This window comes from Arvicanthis niloticus, chromosome 2 (genome assembly GCF_011762505.2).
Source record: "Arvicanthis niloticus isolate mArvNil1 chromosome 2, mArvNil1.pat.X, whole genome shotgun sequence".
In the NCBI taxonomy this organism is placed as follows: Eukaryota; Metazoa; Chordata; class Mammalia; order Rodentia; family Muridae; genus Arvicanthis; species Arvicanthis niloticus.
Window position 1 is genome coordinate 137,690,715 of NC_047659.1, and position 16,169 is coordinate 137,706,883.

The 16,169-nt window shown below is 49.7% G+C and overlaps 1 protein-coding gene across 6 annotated transcripts in view; it reads right to left on the reverse strand.

The window, feature by feature from the left end:
• The window catches only part of Atp9a (ATPase phospholipid transporting 9A (putative)), a 105,847-nt gene that overhangs the window by 20,254 nt on the left and 69,424 nt on the right, over nt 1-16,169 (reverse strand). For all 6 annotated transcript variants that reach the window (XM_076930291.1, XM_034495001.2, XM_034495003.2 and 3 more), the window contains exons 14-15: nt 15,582-15,794; nt 7,864-8,025 (exon numbers count right to left, since the gene is read on the reverse strand). In XM_076930291.1, the coding sequence (XP_076786406.1) occupies nt 7,864-8,025; nt 15,582-15,794 (375 nt within the window). The remainder of the gene's footprint in view (nt 1-7,863; nt 8,026-15,581; nt 15,795-16,169) is intronic.

The window sequence follows — 16,169 nt, forward strand, 5'->3', positions numbered from 1 at the left end:
AAGACTTTGTTTGGGAAGTCGCTGCCATTCCGACTAGAACGACCCACACAAGGCGGCTTGTTTCAATTGTAGCCACAGGCTGTGCAGTGGCAGCCGACTGTGCTCCGTAAACAAGGAATACACGGGTCCTGCACACCTCAGACTGTTGGCATTTGGGGCCACCCTGGACCTTCGCAGAATGGGGCCTCCACCAGCAGCAGCCAGGAGCCCCCCCACCCACCCACCACCCGGCCCTGCCCCTGTGACAGCCCATCTTCTTTCCAAACACTAGGAAATGTCCTCTGGAGATGCATCTGATCTTTCCATACTGAGACTGTCATTCAACGATGTGTCAGGTCACATTCCTAGCTATCCTGGGACGACCCATGTGCATGATGCACTTGCATCACCACAGAGCCCTGCATGAGGAGCGCGCCAACAGTAAATGACCTCTCGTATTTTGGTTCCCCTGACTCTAACACCTGACAGGCATCAAACACTTGGCCTGGTACCAGCTCTTAAATCGGGAGCACTGGTCAAATGGTATCGCCTCTCTCTGCCTCAGTTTCCTCATCTGTCAAGCAGGAAGTGCCGCACACATACAACACAGGAAGTGCTATGTACTGACCACCATGGATGGGGCAGGATCATTGGTATGTGGCATTCATGACAGTGTTCCAGATGGTTAGGAGTGCCCTAAGTCCCCCATCCTCCATGGTGGGGAAAAGGCTCAGACCCAGAGTTACAACGGGCAACATGGGACAGACACCATCATCTGCCACAACTCTGTGGGTAGGGTGCAGAAGGGCCATGGGTGCCCAGGATGGCCACACAATCGAAAACTCATCATTGAGTTCCACACCTGACAGCTGAGGCTGAGACCCTGGCTCTGAGGATGCTGGACATGAAGAGTGTACCAACACCTGTGCACATCTCTTATTACGACGGAAAGCCCCAAGGCTCTGCCTACAAAGTTGCCTCTGACTATGAATTACAGGCGCTCAGGAGATGGCCCTGTGGGTATAGGGCTTGACACAACCACAAGGACTTGAGTTTGGATCCCCACTATATATGTTAAAAGAGGAAAAGGAAGGAAGGAAGGAAGGAAGGAAGGAAGGAAGGAAGGAAGGAAGGAAGGCAGGCAGGCAGGCAGGCCGGCCGGCCATGATGACGTACAGCTGCAATCCCACACTGGGAAGACAGAGACGGCCCTGCCGCTAGTTGGCCAGTCCTTCTAAGTGAAGTGAGGTCCAAGTTCACTGAGAGAACCTGTCTCAAAAAACAAGGTAGACGGCAAACGAGGCTGGTGCCTGACATCAGTCTCCGGCCTCCACACGAGGGCATGCACACGTGTACACACACACACACACACACACACACACACACACACTCACACGTACACACAAAGAAGATGGGCTACCTGAAATTAAATTAAATTAAGGGTACAGCTCCTCCTTTTAAAAAATCTCGGGGGCTGGAGAGATGGCTCAGTGGTTAAGAGCACTGACTGCTCTTCCAGAGATCCTGAGTTTAATTCCCAGCAACCACATGGTGGCTCACAACCATCTGTAATGAGATTTGATGCCCTCTTCTGGTGTGTCTGAAGACAGTGGCAGTGTACTCACATTAAATCAATCAATCAATCAATCTAAAAAAAGAAAGAAAGGAACAAAGAAAATCTTGGAGTGCCCTCTAACCAGAGTCCAGCTATCAGAGCAACACACGGATTCTTTCTTCCCCCGGGCACGCTCAGCCATCTACATTTTGAGTCAATGGCACACTCTGCCCAGGAAGGACAGCCCAAAGGCCAAAAGAACATGAAAGCAGCGTCAGGGGTTTTTATCCTTTCCCCTTCCTGAGAGTGGTGCTTAATACTGCGGCTGAAGGAAAGACCGCCCCCACCCAGCTTCCTTTAGCAGAGGGGCTCTGGCCAGCTCCATCATTCAGTCCAATATAAATACACCAGCCATTATCTCCTCGGTGTGAGTCATTCCCTCCCACCCAGTTCACGCCCGGTTTACCATGTTCCCATGCTATGGTGAGATGATACCATAAACACACAGGGATGGGCTGGTCGGTCATGCTGCCCTGTCCCCTTGTAGCCTAGCTGGCACCTGACTACAGGCCTCACTGATTCAATGGCAACACTGTGTCTTCTGACAGCGATCCACCTCAACCAACGTGGGAAACAGAGCTGAATGGGATGTCTTGTACAACGTGGGACACACATTTCCTTCTGAGAGATGTGCAGCAAAGTCCTGGAGCAGGAGGCTTCCCTGACCTTACCTGACCCCTGAGGAGGCATGCTCTCAGGCAGACAGAGGAGGAAAAGGGGACTGTGGGAACGGGCTGTGAGCACACTGTGAGCTTACTCACACCAGCCTAAAAGGCTGGCTGTGATCTACTGGGCGAGCAGATGATAATAGCAAACACGGTCAGAAGCAGAAGCTCGTGCCTGGGATCCTACACTTGGGAGGTTAGGAAGCTGACACAGGAGGGTTGCTATGCCTGTGAGGACCAGCCAGGGCTCCAGCAGGAGATTTTGTCAAAATAATAATAACTGAGTGGAACCTGTCCAGCAGACACTGGGACAGTCATGGGCATACAATGGGACAGTCACAGGCATGCGACAGGCCCCTGACTAAAAGCACAGCAGAAGATGGACTCTCAGGTTCTGTACAAAACACACATATGGCCAGGTGCCACTAGATGCCAGCAGCATCCCCATTCTCGGATTGTGACAGCTATAAAGGTCACAACTTTGAAATGTCACTACAGTGAGAGGCACTGAGCTGGGCAAGCAAGCATGGTGTGGTCGGTTACAAAGTAAAGATGTCACGGCAAACCTGGAAATGGCAGGACAGGCAGGCAGGGTGGGAAATTAGCTCACTAGCAGGTATTTTCCAAATGCCAAGGCATTCTTGAGAAGATACCTGCTCATAGCATTATTAATGACCAAAAATGAGAAACAGCCTATTCAGAAGGAGAAGCGGGGGCGGTGAGACGGCTCGGCGTGCAGACAGCTGCCACAAGCCTGATGGTTTGAGCCCTAGGACCCACGGGGTGGAAAGAGAAAACCGATGCCCACACACTGTCCTCTGACCTTCACACGTGTGTGCGCCCCGCGCAGTTTTTAAAGAACCAACATTCACGGTTAATAATCAAAAACACACAGGCTGAAGTGAAGTCTCCATGGCAAAGAATACTTGGTGCTCTTCTAGAGGACCCAGGTTCAGTTCCCAGCACCCACATGGTGGCTCACAACCATCTGTAACTCCAGTTCCAGGAGACCCGACACCCTCTTAGAAGCTCCAAGGGCACCAGACATGTTGTGTACATTACAAGCAAAACACTCTTACATATAGAACAAAATAAATTACTTTTTACATGGAAAATATCTAGAACAGCCGTGGATGCATGCATGCAACTTTAAAAAAATCAAAAGAAGTGAATGCAAATCTTCCCATCAGAACTCCATGTACACATTAAAATCAGTAAAAGGTGTCTTAATGATATAATAAAACTTCTACTGTGTGTATACACATAGATACAAACACACACATTTCAGTAAGGAGACTGCAAGCTAGCTTTAGATAAAGTTAGAGGTTAAGTTTATTAAGTGTATATGGATACTTACATTCATGTGGTTAGGAAAAAGACTGAAATGAAATGTGACAATACCTCATTGTTACAATAGCTTTAACATTGGTGATAATATATTGTTTGCTGTACATTATTAAAGAACAATTAAATATCAAACCTCTGTCTCTGGCATACTCTCTCCTCTCTCGGGGAACTGACCATCTCATAGTCAATCCTGTATATGATTCCTGAGTGGAGAAGACCTGTCGCTCCTCTCCCCACGGGGATCCTAAGCCCTTACCACAACCTGCTCACGACAGATAACAGACTGGGCTCTGGACACCGTGGTATGATAAATCTCTGGCCCCCAACTCATGGCAATCCTTCTGCCTCAGCCTCTGAAGTGCGAGGATTGCTGGTGTGAATTATGCCTGGCTTGATTTCCTTTCTTATAAGGCCCTTAACTGTGAAGGCTGAGTCTTTTAAAAACCTGAATGTTGATTAAGATGATGGTGACATCATCCTCCTCCTTCCTCTTCCTCCTCTTCCTCTTCTTCCTCCTCTTCTTCCTCCTCCTCCTCATCTAGGCATTGCTATTCTCAAGTAAAAGCAGACTTGGAAAGCCAACAGTACTCTGTACCTTGCGTGGAAAGACACATCCATTGCTCACAAAGTATGATACATGTCTGGGAACGAGATTCTGTCACAGCTAAAGGAAGGGTGGTGTGTACGGCTCCATTTACTCTCAGAGTGGAACACTGCGGACTATCTGATGATTCAACTCTCAGATGACCTCAGCAGAGCCCACGGGCCTTAGAACTTGAAAAACACTGGCTAGGACCAAGTGGGAGTAACTGGACAGCACTGACTAACTCCGGGAAATACCCACCCAAGGGCTTCAGTCACTGATAGCTTTGAGCTCAGATGTGTCCTGGAGACCCAAGGGTCAGGCCAGGTGCAGCCCTAGGAAAAGCTGCAGTTGTGTGGGAGGGAGCCGCCCTGCCTGACATTTGCCAAGGACATGTGTCCCACAGGGTCATAAAGTCCCAACTGGCCTCTGGGATCTAAGTCAGCTCAGACGGGATGTTTCAGAGCACACCCACAGGTGTCAGTGGGTCTTCAGAGAAGTGATTCTCGGAGTCACTGCATAGTCAAAGTCCCCAGATGGAAGCAGCCCTGTCCCCAGGCCCCTGGAGATGTGTGAAGCCCTTGTCAAGAAAGCAAGGCTAACGGGATGTCCTGTCTCCTCTGAGGCCGGTTCCTGAGGGTGGCTTCCAGCTTGCTCACACTCTCACTGGGGTGAAGCCAGCTGACAGGATGCTAACCCAGGGAGAGGCCCATAGGCCTTCGTGTAACTGTCAGCAAAGAACAAAGGCCCTGTCCTGCAGCCCACTGAGGCTGTGGGTAAGTGAGCCTTGTCCCAGGAGGCTAGCCTTTGAGACACTGAACCAGATGAGTCCTCTTCCCCCAAGCTGTACCCAGATTCCTGGTCCACAGAAACTGTTGGAGAACACAAGCATTGTGCTTTTAATTCACTTGTGGGGCAGTCTAGTAGCACGCAGAGTCAATACAACGCCCCAACACAGACCTAAGGCCAGGGGCTTTCCCACATCCTTCCGGTCCCTTCTAAGCCCTACAGTACATGCACTTAGCATGCACTAGCATGCACTAGCATACACTAGCATGCACTAGCATACACTTAGGAGCCCAGACAGCCTGAGGCTGAACTCTGAGCCATGACCTCCCTGTGTGAACTCAGGCGCTCTCCTTCAGGCTTTCTATGCCTCAGTTTCCTCCTCTGTCGAATGCAAATCACATAACTTGTAAGCTTACAGTAAACAAGACTCCAGTCAGCTTATCCCAATCCTGGAAGACAGCCCCCCCCCCCCCCCACCTAGCACCAGACCTGCCAGGCTGCTACAATGTTACTGTTACTGTTGGTCCTCACACCATGGCAGCTACCTCACTGTTAGAACCACCCTGAAGGCCACCCAGCCTCTCACTGTTGAGGGCCTCTCTCTCACTGCTGACCACCAGCAGCAGGTCATCTGGCCACAAGCCCCCCGAGATGCACCTAAGCACACACCATCATACTCAGCCTTTCCACATGGGTTCTGGGGATCAAACTCAGGTCTTTGCACAGCCAACACTTCACCTGCTGAGCCAGTCCCCAGCCCTCAGCCCCCAGCCCTCAGCCCCCCAGCTTCAGAATTGTTTGTGCATCAACAAAAAGCCCCATGAACAGAAGATTCCACACCTGACTCAGCGTGTTGTCAAAATAAAATGACCCTAAAAATGATGTCTAAAATCACCTGACGGCTGCTGTGTGTAGTAAGAGTAGGTGAGTTTCATGTTAGTATTCGGGGACTTGTCTCTCAGCTGCTGCAGTAGCTAACGCAAATGGTCCATGCTGGTCACGGATATTCTGTGGGAAGGATAGTCAACCCATATGGACATACAATGAGGCCCTACACAGCCACAAAAAGGAAAGACTGGTATACACAATAAAATAAATGCACCTTGAAACCTGTTGGGAAGGATGAAGCAAAAGACCATATAGGACACAATTCCTTTTATAGAAAGTATCGAGCCGGGCGGTGGTGGTGCACGCCTTTAATCCCAGCACTTGGGAGGCAGAGACAGGCGGATTTCTGAGTTCGAGGCCAGCCTGGTCTACAGAGTGAGTTCCAGGACAGCCAGGGCTACACAGAGAAAACCTGTTTTTAAAAACCAAAAAAAAAAAAAAAAAAAAAAAAAGTATCGAAAACAGGTAAATAAATCCACAGGGCCAGGGAGCAGACCGGTGATGGCAAGGAGCTAGGAAGAGTGAGGTGGCTTGACAGATGCAGGGTCTTTTTTTTAAAGATTCATTTATTTATGTATTTATTTATTTATGTATATTTATCTGTGAGTGTTTTGCCGTCCTGTAAGTCTGTACAACATATGCATGCAATTCACTCAGAGGTCAGAAGAGGGCGCTGGATCCCTGAAACTGGAGTTATAGATGCTGCGAGCCACCATGTGGTTGGTGGGAGCTGAACTCGGGGACTCTGGAAGAGCAGACAGTGCTCTTAACCACTGAGCAATCCCTCCAATCTGTTCTTCTTTTTTCTTTCTTCCTTCCTTCCTTCCTTCCTTCCTTCCTTCCTTCCTTCCTTCCGTCCTTCTTTTTAAAGGTTTATTTTATATGCGTACACTGTCACTGTCTTCAGACGCACCAGCAGAGGGCATCAGATCTCATTACAGATGGTTGTGAGCCACCATGTGGTTGCTGGTTGCTGGTTGCTCTTCCTCTGGAAGAGCAGTGTTCTTAACCGCTGAGCCATCTCTCCAGCCCCTTCTTTTTCTTTACAATCATATTTTCATGGATTATTCTGTGTATGTACAGACTCCGGAGCCTGTGGAACACTGCATACTTAAATTACTACAGCTTTTAAATGGTTATAGTTTTAAATGTTTTTTTTTTTTATGCTTTGTGAATTTTTCCTTTCGCCTTTGTTCTTTGGAGGCAGCAGGGTCTCACCCTGAATGACACAGGCTAGCCTTGAATTCCCAGCGAGCTCCCATTCCAGCGTCCCAAGCACTGAGACACAGATATGAACCTGACTGTGAGTTCTATCTATGAAATACAAGATGCGAGCTGGAGGGACAACTCCTGCTCTTTCCAGAGGACCTGAGTTCAGAGAAGAGAGGGTGGGAGGAGGGAGAGGGAGAGGAGAGAGGAGAGTGAGGGACTGGGAGTTTGACTTGCTTATTATGTGTAAGACGCTAAACTCCCACATAGCAAAATACACACAGAGAGAAGAAAGGAAAACTGTGAGGACCAACGAGCTGGTGCAGACGGTTATGGTTAAGGTTGCTGCTAAGTCTGACAGTGTGAACTTGAGTCCCAGAATCCACATGATAGGAGAGACAACTCCTGCAAGTTGTCCTCTGACTGTTACACACACACACACACACACACACACACACACACACAGAGAGAGAGAGAGAGAGAGAGAGAGAGAGAGAGAGAGAGAATGTTCCTCCCTGACTCCTGCTCATATTCGCTGAATAAGTTTAAAATGTAGTTTTTTTTATGACTGAGAATGAGAAGATACATACTCAGTGCTTCACAGCCAGGCGCAGCACAGGCTGCTGGCTGAGCCGCTGTGGCCACCGAAAGAGCTCGTTTGCTTCCTGCGCAGGGAACCACACTCCCCTTCCAGCCTGGGTGTCAGTAATGAGGCCCCAGCAAGACGTAAGAGCCCCTGACGCACAGGTGAAAGAGGGCGCTGAGGGGCGGGAGAGGGCCAGACTCACCCGCACGATGATGCCCATCCGCTTGCTCTCATAGGTGAACGGGAAGACCTGCAGGATGGTGAGATTCAGGATCTGGTCACCAGGGGTCCTCAGCTGCATGGAGGACTGGTCTCGACCCACCAGCGTCAGTCCCACGCTTTCTGTCCACTGGACCAGAGCCACCTGGAGATAACAAGAGCATGGAAGGTCGGACACCCTGCACATAAACATGGAAGGAAGATGGGGGCAGAAGGGACTCATCTGGTCTGGCAGACCATGCCTTAGACCCTGTAACCAACTGCACACCACAGGCCTGTGGCAGACGCTGCCTTCAACCCGTAACCACACAGTTATCTCTGGAAGGCTTTACACCAAGCCTGCTACCCATATGACAAGAAAGGGCAGGGCACCGGGGGTTCTTCATCCCTGGCTCTCCTTTGGCTGGGTACTGTCCATTAGACATGCTCTAGTCTTTACAGGGTGGTTCTGCACCCCTGCCCCTGAATGGGGGTGGGAAAGGAAGGAGCTTGCAACAGCATCTGGAGCCTTTGTGGCTATCTCGACTTGGAAGGAGATACTATTGGCAGCCTGGAGGTATGGCCCAGGGATCACCATGGTGATTACATGCACAGCACAGCCCCCAAGGACAGAGCCAGGGAGACTGATCCACCAGCCAGGAACACAGACTCAAAACTTCATGGAACTGCCCACAAGTGATGGAGAAGCGGCAAGGGCCAGGCCAGGAGGCAACCTGTAACTTGTCTGGGTCAGGGTCAGAGGTCCAGGGCATTCAACCCCTGGAGGGCCATTCTGGTCTCCCTAAGCCTCAGACAGGCCAGATCTACCTTAGCAGAGTCGCAGGAGGCCTAAGGGAGAATATCCATCGCGGGCCAGTCAGAAGCCCTTCCTGAATCACGTAACTGTGTCACTAGGACCCACTGCCATGATTTGAAAGTTGATGATCTCTGAGGCTGGGAACACGTCCCTTTCCAGGGGTGTGGATGGCACAGGTGAGATTAAGGGTAAGACTGCAATCAATCTCTCTAGGCAACCCGTAACTCACAAGAGAGCTGTGGCCAGGGACTGAGCTCTGCTGACACTGGGGACTTTAGATCAGGGGAAGGAACCGGCAACCATGGGAATATAACATGATGGCTGTGCTCAGCTGCCAACATCTGGAATTAGCTAAAACTCAGCAGCTAGGCACAGCTGTGAGGAATCAATTCACTCATTCATTCATTCATTCATTCATTCAGGTTTTTTTAAATAGCATCTCTCTATGCAGCCCTGGCTGTCCTAGAACTCATTCTGTAGACCAGGCTGGCTTCAAACTCACAGAGATCCACCTGTCTCTGTCTCCCAAATGCTGAGATTAAAGGTGTGTGCTACCACTGCCTGGCTGAGAGATTTTTTTTTTTTCTTAATTAAATCATTTGAAATGGGAAGACTCACTTCTCATCTGGACCTTCTGAGGTGGGAAGAGCCACCTTTAACCTGGGCTACACCTTCTGCTGGCAGCCAATATAAAGGACACAGAAGAAAGAGCTTGTTCTCTTTGCTTGCTTGCTCTTCTCTTGATGGCAGAGTTCACTCCTTCCTACATTAAAGCCTACATCTTCACGATCCCAGCATCTACTGAAGGGCAGCTGAGATCGGCCGCCTTGTGGACCGAACAATCGCTGGGTTTTTGGACCTTCAGTGGGTAGACAGCCAGCTGGACTAATGGACAGGAGCTTGCAATCCATTCTAATAACCACCCCCCCCCCTTATATCCAGTCTGCTCCCTGGAGATCCCTGACTAGTATGTGCAGTCTGGAGGAAACACACTGGTGACCGGATCAGACAGGGGCTACACTACTGCCTGCCTGATCTGATGTCTGAGACCTGTCAGACACCTGTCTGACCTGCAGACCCGGGTTGTGACAGCTCCACACTAAACTCCACACAGCCAGGGCAAGACACAGGCAACAAGGCAAAGGGCTTTCCAAGGCTGGAGGTGGCTTGGTTGGTGGAGTGTAGTAGGCCCCGAATGCAGAAGCCTTGGGCCTGAGCTCCAGCACTTCATAAGCCAGGCATGGTGGGCATGCCTGTAATCCCGGCACTCGAGGGGGAGGGGAGGAATAGGAGGATCAGAGGTTCAAGGCCAACCTCTTGATAATCTTGGGCTGCATGAGAGCCTGTCGATGAGGAAGAAAGGCACCCCACTTCTCATGAAGCTTAGTCTTAAGGGGTTGAGGAGACAAGTCTTTGGAGAGGGTTAACTGGGTAACTGTGGCTAAATTGGGAAAGGGGAAACTGGGTCACCTGGTGGACACTTGGTGGCTTGCTGAAAATAAGATAAACCAATCATAACACCCTAAAGGGAAATTTTATCAGGTGCAAAAACCCACTGAAATCCTTGGCTCAGCCAGATGGTACACTGTGAAGTACCTGTTGTCTTGCCTAGAACTGTGGGGTGGCTGGAAGCTGCACCCCAACAAGTGTCCCCAGGAGACATAGTCAGATCACACAAGACTAGCTCAGGGGAGGTCAAAGTTCAAAGTACAGTTTCTTGGGTGCGTACCTGTTTGCAGCCCTGTATGAAGAAGCACCGGGGCTTACAGTCAAACCACTGTGTATTCCTGAGTTGGTTCTCCAGGGGATCCTAGGCAGTGCTGCCCACCTGTGTGCTCACATCCCATAATACACTCCTGTGTGCTCCCCACGCGGCTCCTGGTTCTGCTTCTGCCAGGTCTGTTCTATACTGCCTGGGTGTCACCCTGGCTGATCCTGTTAGTCCCCAAGGTGGATCACACTGAATCTCAGGTCTGAGGTCCCTGCCTGCCTCCTCAAAGCCTCTATAAATACGCAATTTCAAGCAAGTAAGTTCTCTGTTTGCAAGATCCTATCTTCAGGGATGAGAAGGAATGGCTCAGTGGTTAAGAGAACTTGATCCAGGTTCAAATCCCGGCATTCACAGGGGAGCTCAACGACCATCTGTAACTCTAGTTCCAGGAGATTTAAAGCCCTCTTCTGGGCATATCCGGGAGATAAGATGCCTCCCTGGGCATCAGACACATATACATGATAGGGACATACATGCAGGCAAACACCCATACACATTGCATTTTTATTAAAAGAATTTAATCCTATCTTTTAGACATTTTGATTTGGATGTCTAATTCAAATCAGACATCAGATCTTTAATTTGGTTTCCATTTATGGAGATTAACTTAATTTGAAATCAGCTAGGAGACACTCTCATGAGTCAGCCCTACTGTGAGAAATGTTCTCTGTCAGCCAGGATTACAAAGCTTTCAACTTGGAACAGTGAGTATCCTTATTTATTTATTTATTTATTTATTTATTTAGAGACAGGGTCTTACGTAGTTCAGGCTAGCTTTAAACAGCCAAGGATAGCCTTGGACTCCTGATCACATTGCCTCCACCTCCCAACTGCTGGGATTATAGGCATGCACCATTCATTATATCTGGTTTATGCAGTACTGGGGACAGAACCCAGGGCCTTATGCATGTGATGCAGACACTATCTACTGAGCCACACTGCCAGCCCTCACTTTCGCCTTTCAAAGATTCCAACGGTGGGTCTTTGAAAATCCCTCATTAAGTGTTGGACCTGATGATTCTGAGCTGAAGAATTATCATCTGGGAATGTGGAATCCATCAATGCTGAAACCTAATCCCCAGTGCAGTGGGCTCTGGAGATGATGTGGGAACTAGGAGAGGGGACCCAGGAGAGCGCCGCTCTTCTATGGGAGACAGCCAAAAGATGGTCTGGCAGGAACCAGAGGGGAAGCCCTCCAGGCAGCAAAGCTGCAGGCTCTCTGCTCTATAATCACAGCGTCCAGAACCCTGAGAAGTGAGCTCCGTTGTTCATAAGGTGACCAGTCTGTGGCATTGTTACAGACTAAGACACTGACAGTCCTTTTCTCTAATTTTTTTTTATTTAAAACTGACAAAGTAATAAAGAGCCATACAAAATGACCCTGCCCCATGTGTGTATGCGTGTGCATGAGTGTGTATGTGTGCGTGTGCATGTGCGTGCCTGTGTGTGCGTGTGCATGAGTGTGCATGTGTGCTTGTGTGTGCATGTGTGTTGCCCTTGGGAGAGCATGAGTAAGGATGCTTATGGAGGGGTGGGGCGTGGCTCCGTTGACAGTGCTGAAATAACGCACATAAAGCCCAGGGCTTCATCCCCAGCAGTGGATAAAACAGACCATGCTGACGGACACCTGACACCGATCCCAGAACTTGGAGGTAGAGACAGGAAGATCAGAAATTCAAGATCCTCATCAGCTACACAGCAAGTCTGAGACCAGCCTGGGCTACATAAGACCCTGTCTCAGAAAAAAAAAAAAAAAAGATCCCCTAGAACAGCAGATCTCAGTACTGTGGGCCAACACCCCCACAAGACCACTGGAAAACAGAGCTGTTTACAGTATGAGTCATAACAATGACAAAGTTACAGTTATAGAGTAGCAATGACATAATTCTGTTTGGGGGTCCCCATAGCATGAGGAACTGTATTAAAAGGTTGCATCGTGAGGAAGGCTGGGAACCGAGGTGCTAGACTGACAGCTGAAAGAGCCTATCGGGGTTCACTTGCTACCCTCTCGGCTGATGAAATGTTCTGATGTGTATACGCTTACTTTTAAGATTTTATTTATTTTATGTATGTGAATGCACTGTCGCTATCTTCAGACACACCAGAAGAGGGCATCGGATCTCATTACAGACGGTTGTGAGCCACCATGTGGTTGCTGGGAATTGAACTCAGGACCTCTGGAAGAGCAGTCAGTGCTCTTAACCACTGAGCCATCTCTCCAGCCCACCCCACTCCCCAACTTACTTTCAATTACATAAGTACACACCAGTGCGGGATTCAAAACCTGGAAGGAAGAAGAGATTTGACATTTACTTCATTCCTTCCATTGGGTACCGTGGCTCATGTGGGGGTGTCTCAATCAAGCCCAGAGCTCACTGATGAGGCCACTATCCATCCCTAGGATAGTAGTACAGATGCCGCTCCAGCATCTCCCGTCTCTGCCTTCCAAGGCTGGACTACAGGTGAGCCGGCAGGGCTGCCCTGCCCACCTATATATACACGGGCTCTCTGGGGATCTGAACTCTGCTCTTCTTGCTTGTGTGGTCAGCCCTTTACCCATAGTCATCTCCCAGACATATCCTCATTTTTTCTCCTCCCGTGCCACTTGCCCCCCACACCAGCCCCTGTGAATTTAAGGCCACCCTGATCTACAAAGTGAGTTCTAGGACAGCCAGGGCCACACAGCACATGCTCCCTTCTCCACATGGGCAGGGAGGGCCCTGTGCATACTCTGAGGCTGTGATCCATAGCTGAATGCAGAGACGTTCACAGCTGACCATGCACAGATAATAAATTTAGAAAATCCTGTTTCTGCAACAGGAAGAGTCCCCTGTGACTAGCAGAGATCACTCCAGCCGCTAGGGGGCAGCAAGCGGCCTGCTCCCATGTTCCAAGCTGACCTTGGGATGCTACAAGGCTTTGCCGATAGTGACTTGCAAAGGCATTGTGGGACCCAGTCAAATTCAAATGGAATTCCCCAGGGACTCGGGACAAGAACAGTGCAGCTTTCTTGAAAATCTCACCTGTGCAAGCAAGTCTTCCTCCTGTCATGTGGCACGTTTACATAAACACACTGGTAGAAGCCGTTAAAACCGTTTAGGAGGTAGATCTACACAGTATTAACAGTGACTGCAGCCTGTGTGGACTAGTTTACTTCTCTTATATGCTATGCTAAAGACATGAGCTGCATTTAAAAATTAATTAGGTTATTTTTTTTAAAGAGGGTTTAAGGGAGCCGGTGAGATGGCTCAGTGTGTAAAAGCCCTAAGTGCTGGAGGCTGGGGATCTGAGTCCAATCCCTAGACTCCACTGCAGGAGGAGGAGAACAGCTCTCAGAAGCTCTCTTCTGAGCTCCGTGGGTACACCACAGTCGATGTTCTCATACATACACACAAATTATATAGGTAGATAGAGAGAGGGAGGGAGGGAGGGAGGGAGAGAGACGGACGGACAGACAGACAGACAGACAGACAGAGGAGGCTGGCAGGACAGTTTGGCAGATAAAGGTACTTGCTGCCGATGCCGACGGCCTGAGTCTCAGCGCCAGAGCCCATATGGTAGAAGGAAGGAATTAACTCTATAAGTTGTCCTCTGACGACCACACATGCTCTGTGGTGCACGCATTAACACACACATGTAAGTAAGTAAATGTAATTTAAAAAAAATTTTTTTTCTTAGTATCAGATCCTCCAAGAACGTGAAGGGCTCAAAAAAAAAAAAATCCCTTTTGTTGTTTTTAATCACATATCAGAAACTTGGAGAAACAAGACAACGTGAACCCCACTCAGAAGAACTGATGACGAGATCACCTCAGGACACCCTCCCACAGCCCTAAAACAGACACAGTAACCCTCAGCAGAGAGGAGGCTGGCACACTGGACCTGCCGCTTCCACAGCTGGCAGAGCAGACACACCGAGCAGAGCATCAGGGTCTCAGACTCCAATATCACCACACGTCCAAACATGATGCTGGTCCCCAGTCACACACTACCAAGAACAATACTGTCCTTTCTCACAGCCCAAACACTGGACAGTCCCAATTCTGCTCCTGAAAAAAGACAAGGCGCGAAGAACTGAACCCGATGAGCTGAAGAAGCAATGATGTCATCACTTACAACAGTGGAGCAGAGCCTGGCCCCGCCTCCCCATCTACTCCATTCACTGATGTCATCACTTACAACAGTGGAGCAGAGCCTGGCCCCGCCTCCCCATCTACTCCATTCACTGATGTCATCACTTACAACAGTGGAACAGAGCCTGGCCCCGCCTCCCCACCTACCCCTCAACTTACCCAGGGTCTCCAGCTCACAAGTTGAGAGCAGTCACATTTCTCCTAAAACACTTGTTTTGAGTATCAATGGTCACTGACAAGCAAGGCTTTTGGATTGAGCTACCCCACAGCACCACACAGATTACAAGGAAGAATCTTCTCCAGGGAATAAAGTGACAGGTCTGAAACAGAGATATCCCAGTATCCCTTGACCTATGGCTTGGAAAATGTTTACACGGTGCTATATCCTAGCCACCATGGGCTACAGAGCCCTGATACTTTGAGGCCACACCAACCTCAAGCGACATGAGACTCTGTCCCTGTACTGGCTGGTTCTGTGTGTTAACTTGACACAAGCTGAAGTTATCACAGAGAAAGGAGCTTCCCTTGAGGAAATGCCTCCATAAGATCCAGCTGTAAGGCATTTTCTCAATTAGTGATCAAGGGTGGGAGTCCCTAGGCTGGTAGTCTTGGGTGCTATAAGAAAGCAAGCTGAGCAAGCCAGGGGAAGCAAGCCAGTAAGTAACATCCCTCCATGGCCTCTGCATCAGCTCCTGCTTCCTGACCTGCTTGAGTTCCAGTCCTGACTTCCTTTGGTGATGAACAGCAATGTGGAAGTGTAAGCTGAATAAACCCTTTCCTACCCAACTTGCTTCCTGTTCGTGATGTTTGTACAGGAATAGAAACCCTGACTAAGACAGTCCCCAAAACCAAAAATTAGTTGCTGTAATCAGAAGTCAGGTTCTGTGGACAGGAGGGAGGGAACCAAGAAGGCCAGGCCTAGAGCTAACATTGACAGTCAGGGCCACACAGACCAGGGATGAAGGAAGTAGAGCAGCTAAGACCCTCCCCAGCCGGGGTTACCTCATCTGGGCTGGATGCCTGGTACACCCGGCATGAGTCCTCAAACTGCTTCTCAGCCTCAGCCTGGTCCGTCACGCCGTTGGACTCGTACACGGGTGTCACGTTGTGGCAGAGCGCAATGGCTTTCACGGCCTCATGGACGCGGCTGCTCATGGTCCTTCGTACCTTGGTAGTGACCGTGGGGCCCTTCTGAGCCGGTGGATCCTGGGATTGCTGTGGAGAGGAACAGAGAGACAAGGGGTCTGGACATGTTACAGTAATGGTGATTGCTGTTTCCCTCCTTCTGTTCAGCATGTAGGACTCTGGGCTTATTCATGCCTGGGACCCTGGGTTCAATCCCCAATATAAGACAACAGAGCAACCAAGCAAGGTGGGAAGCAACAGAAGGAGACACTGATCTCAACACACACACAACACACAGCTCAGTATCAGGTCCTATCCCTCAGTGCTGGGCCCATCCGCCGGGCCAAGGCCGATCTCTCTAGGCTCCAACACCATCGTCCCTCCCTGGTCCACTCACTGCCTAGGAGCCTTTGCCCTTCCAACACCCTCTGCCTGGAATCCTGTTCCCTCCGGAATTCTGCAAGA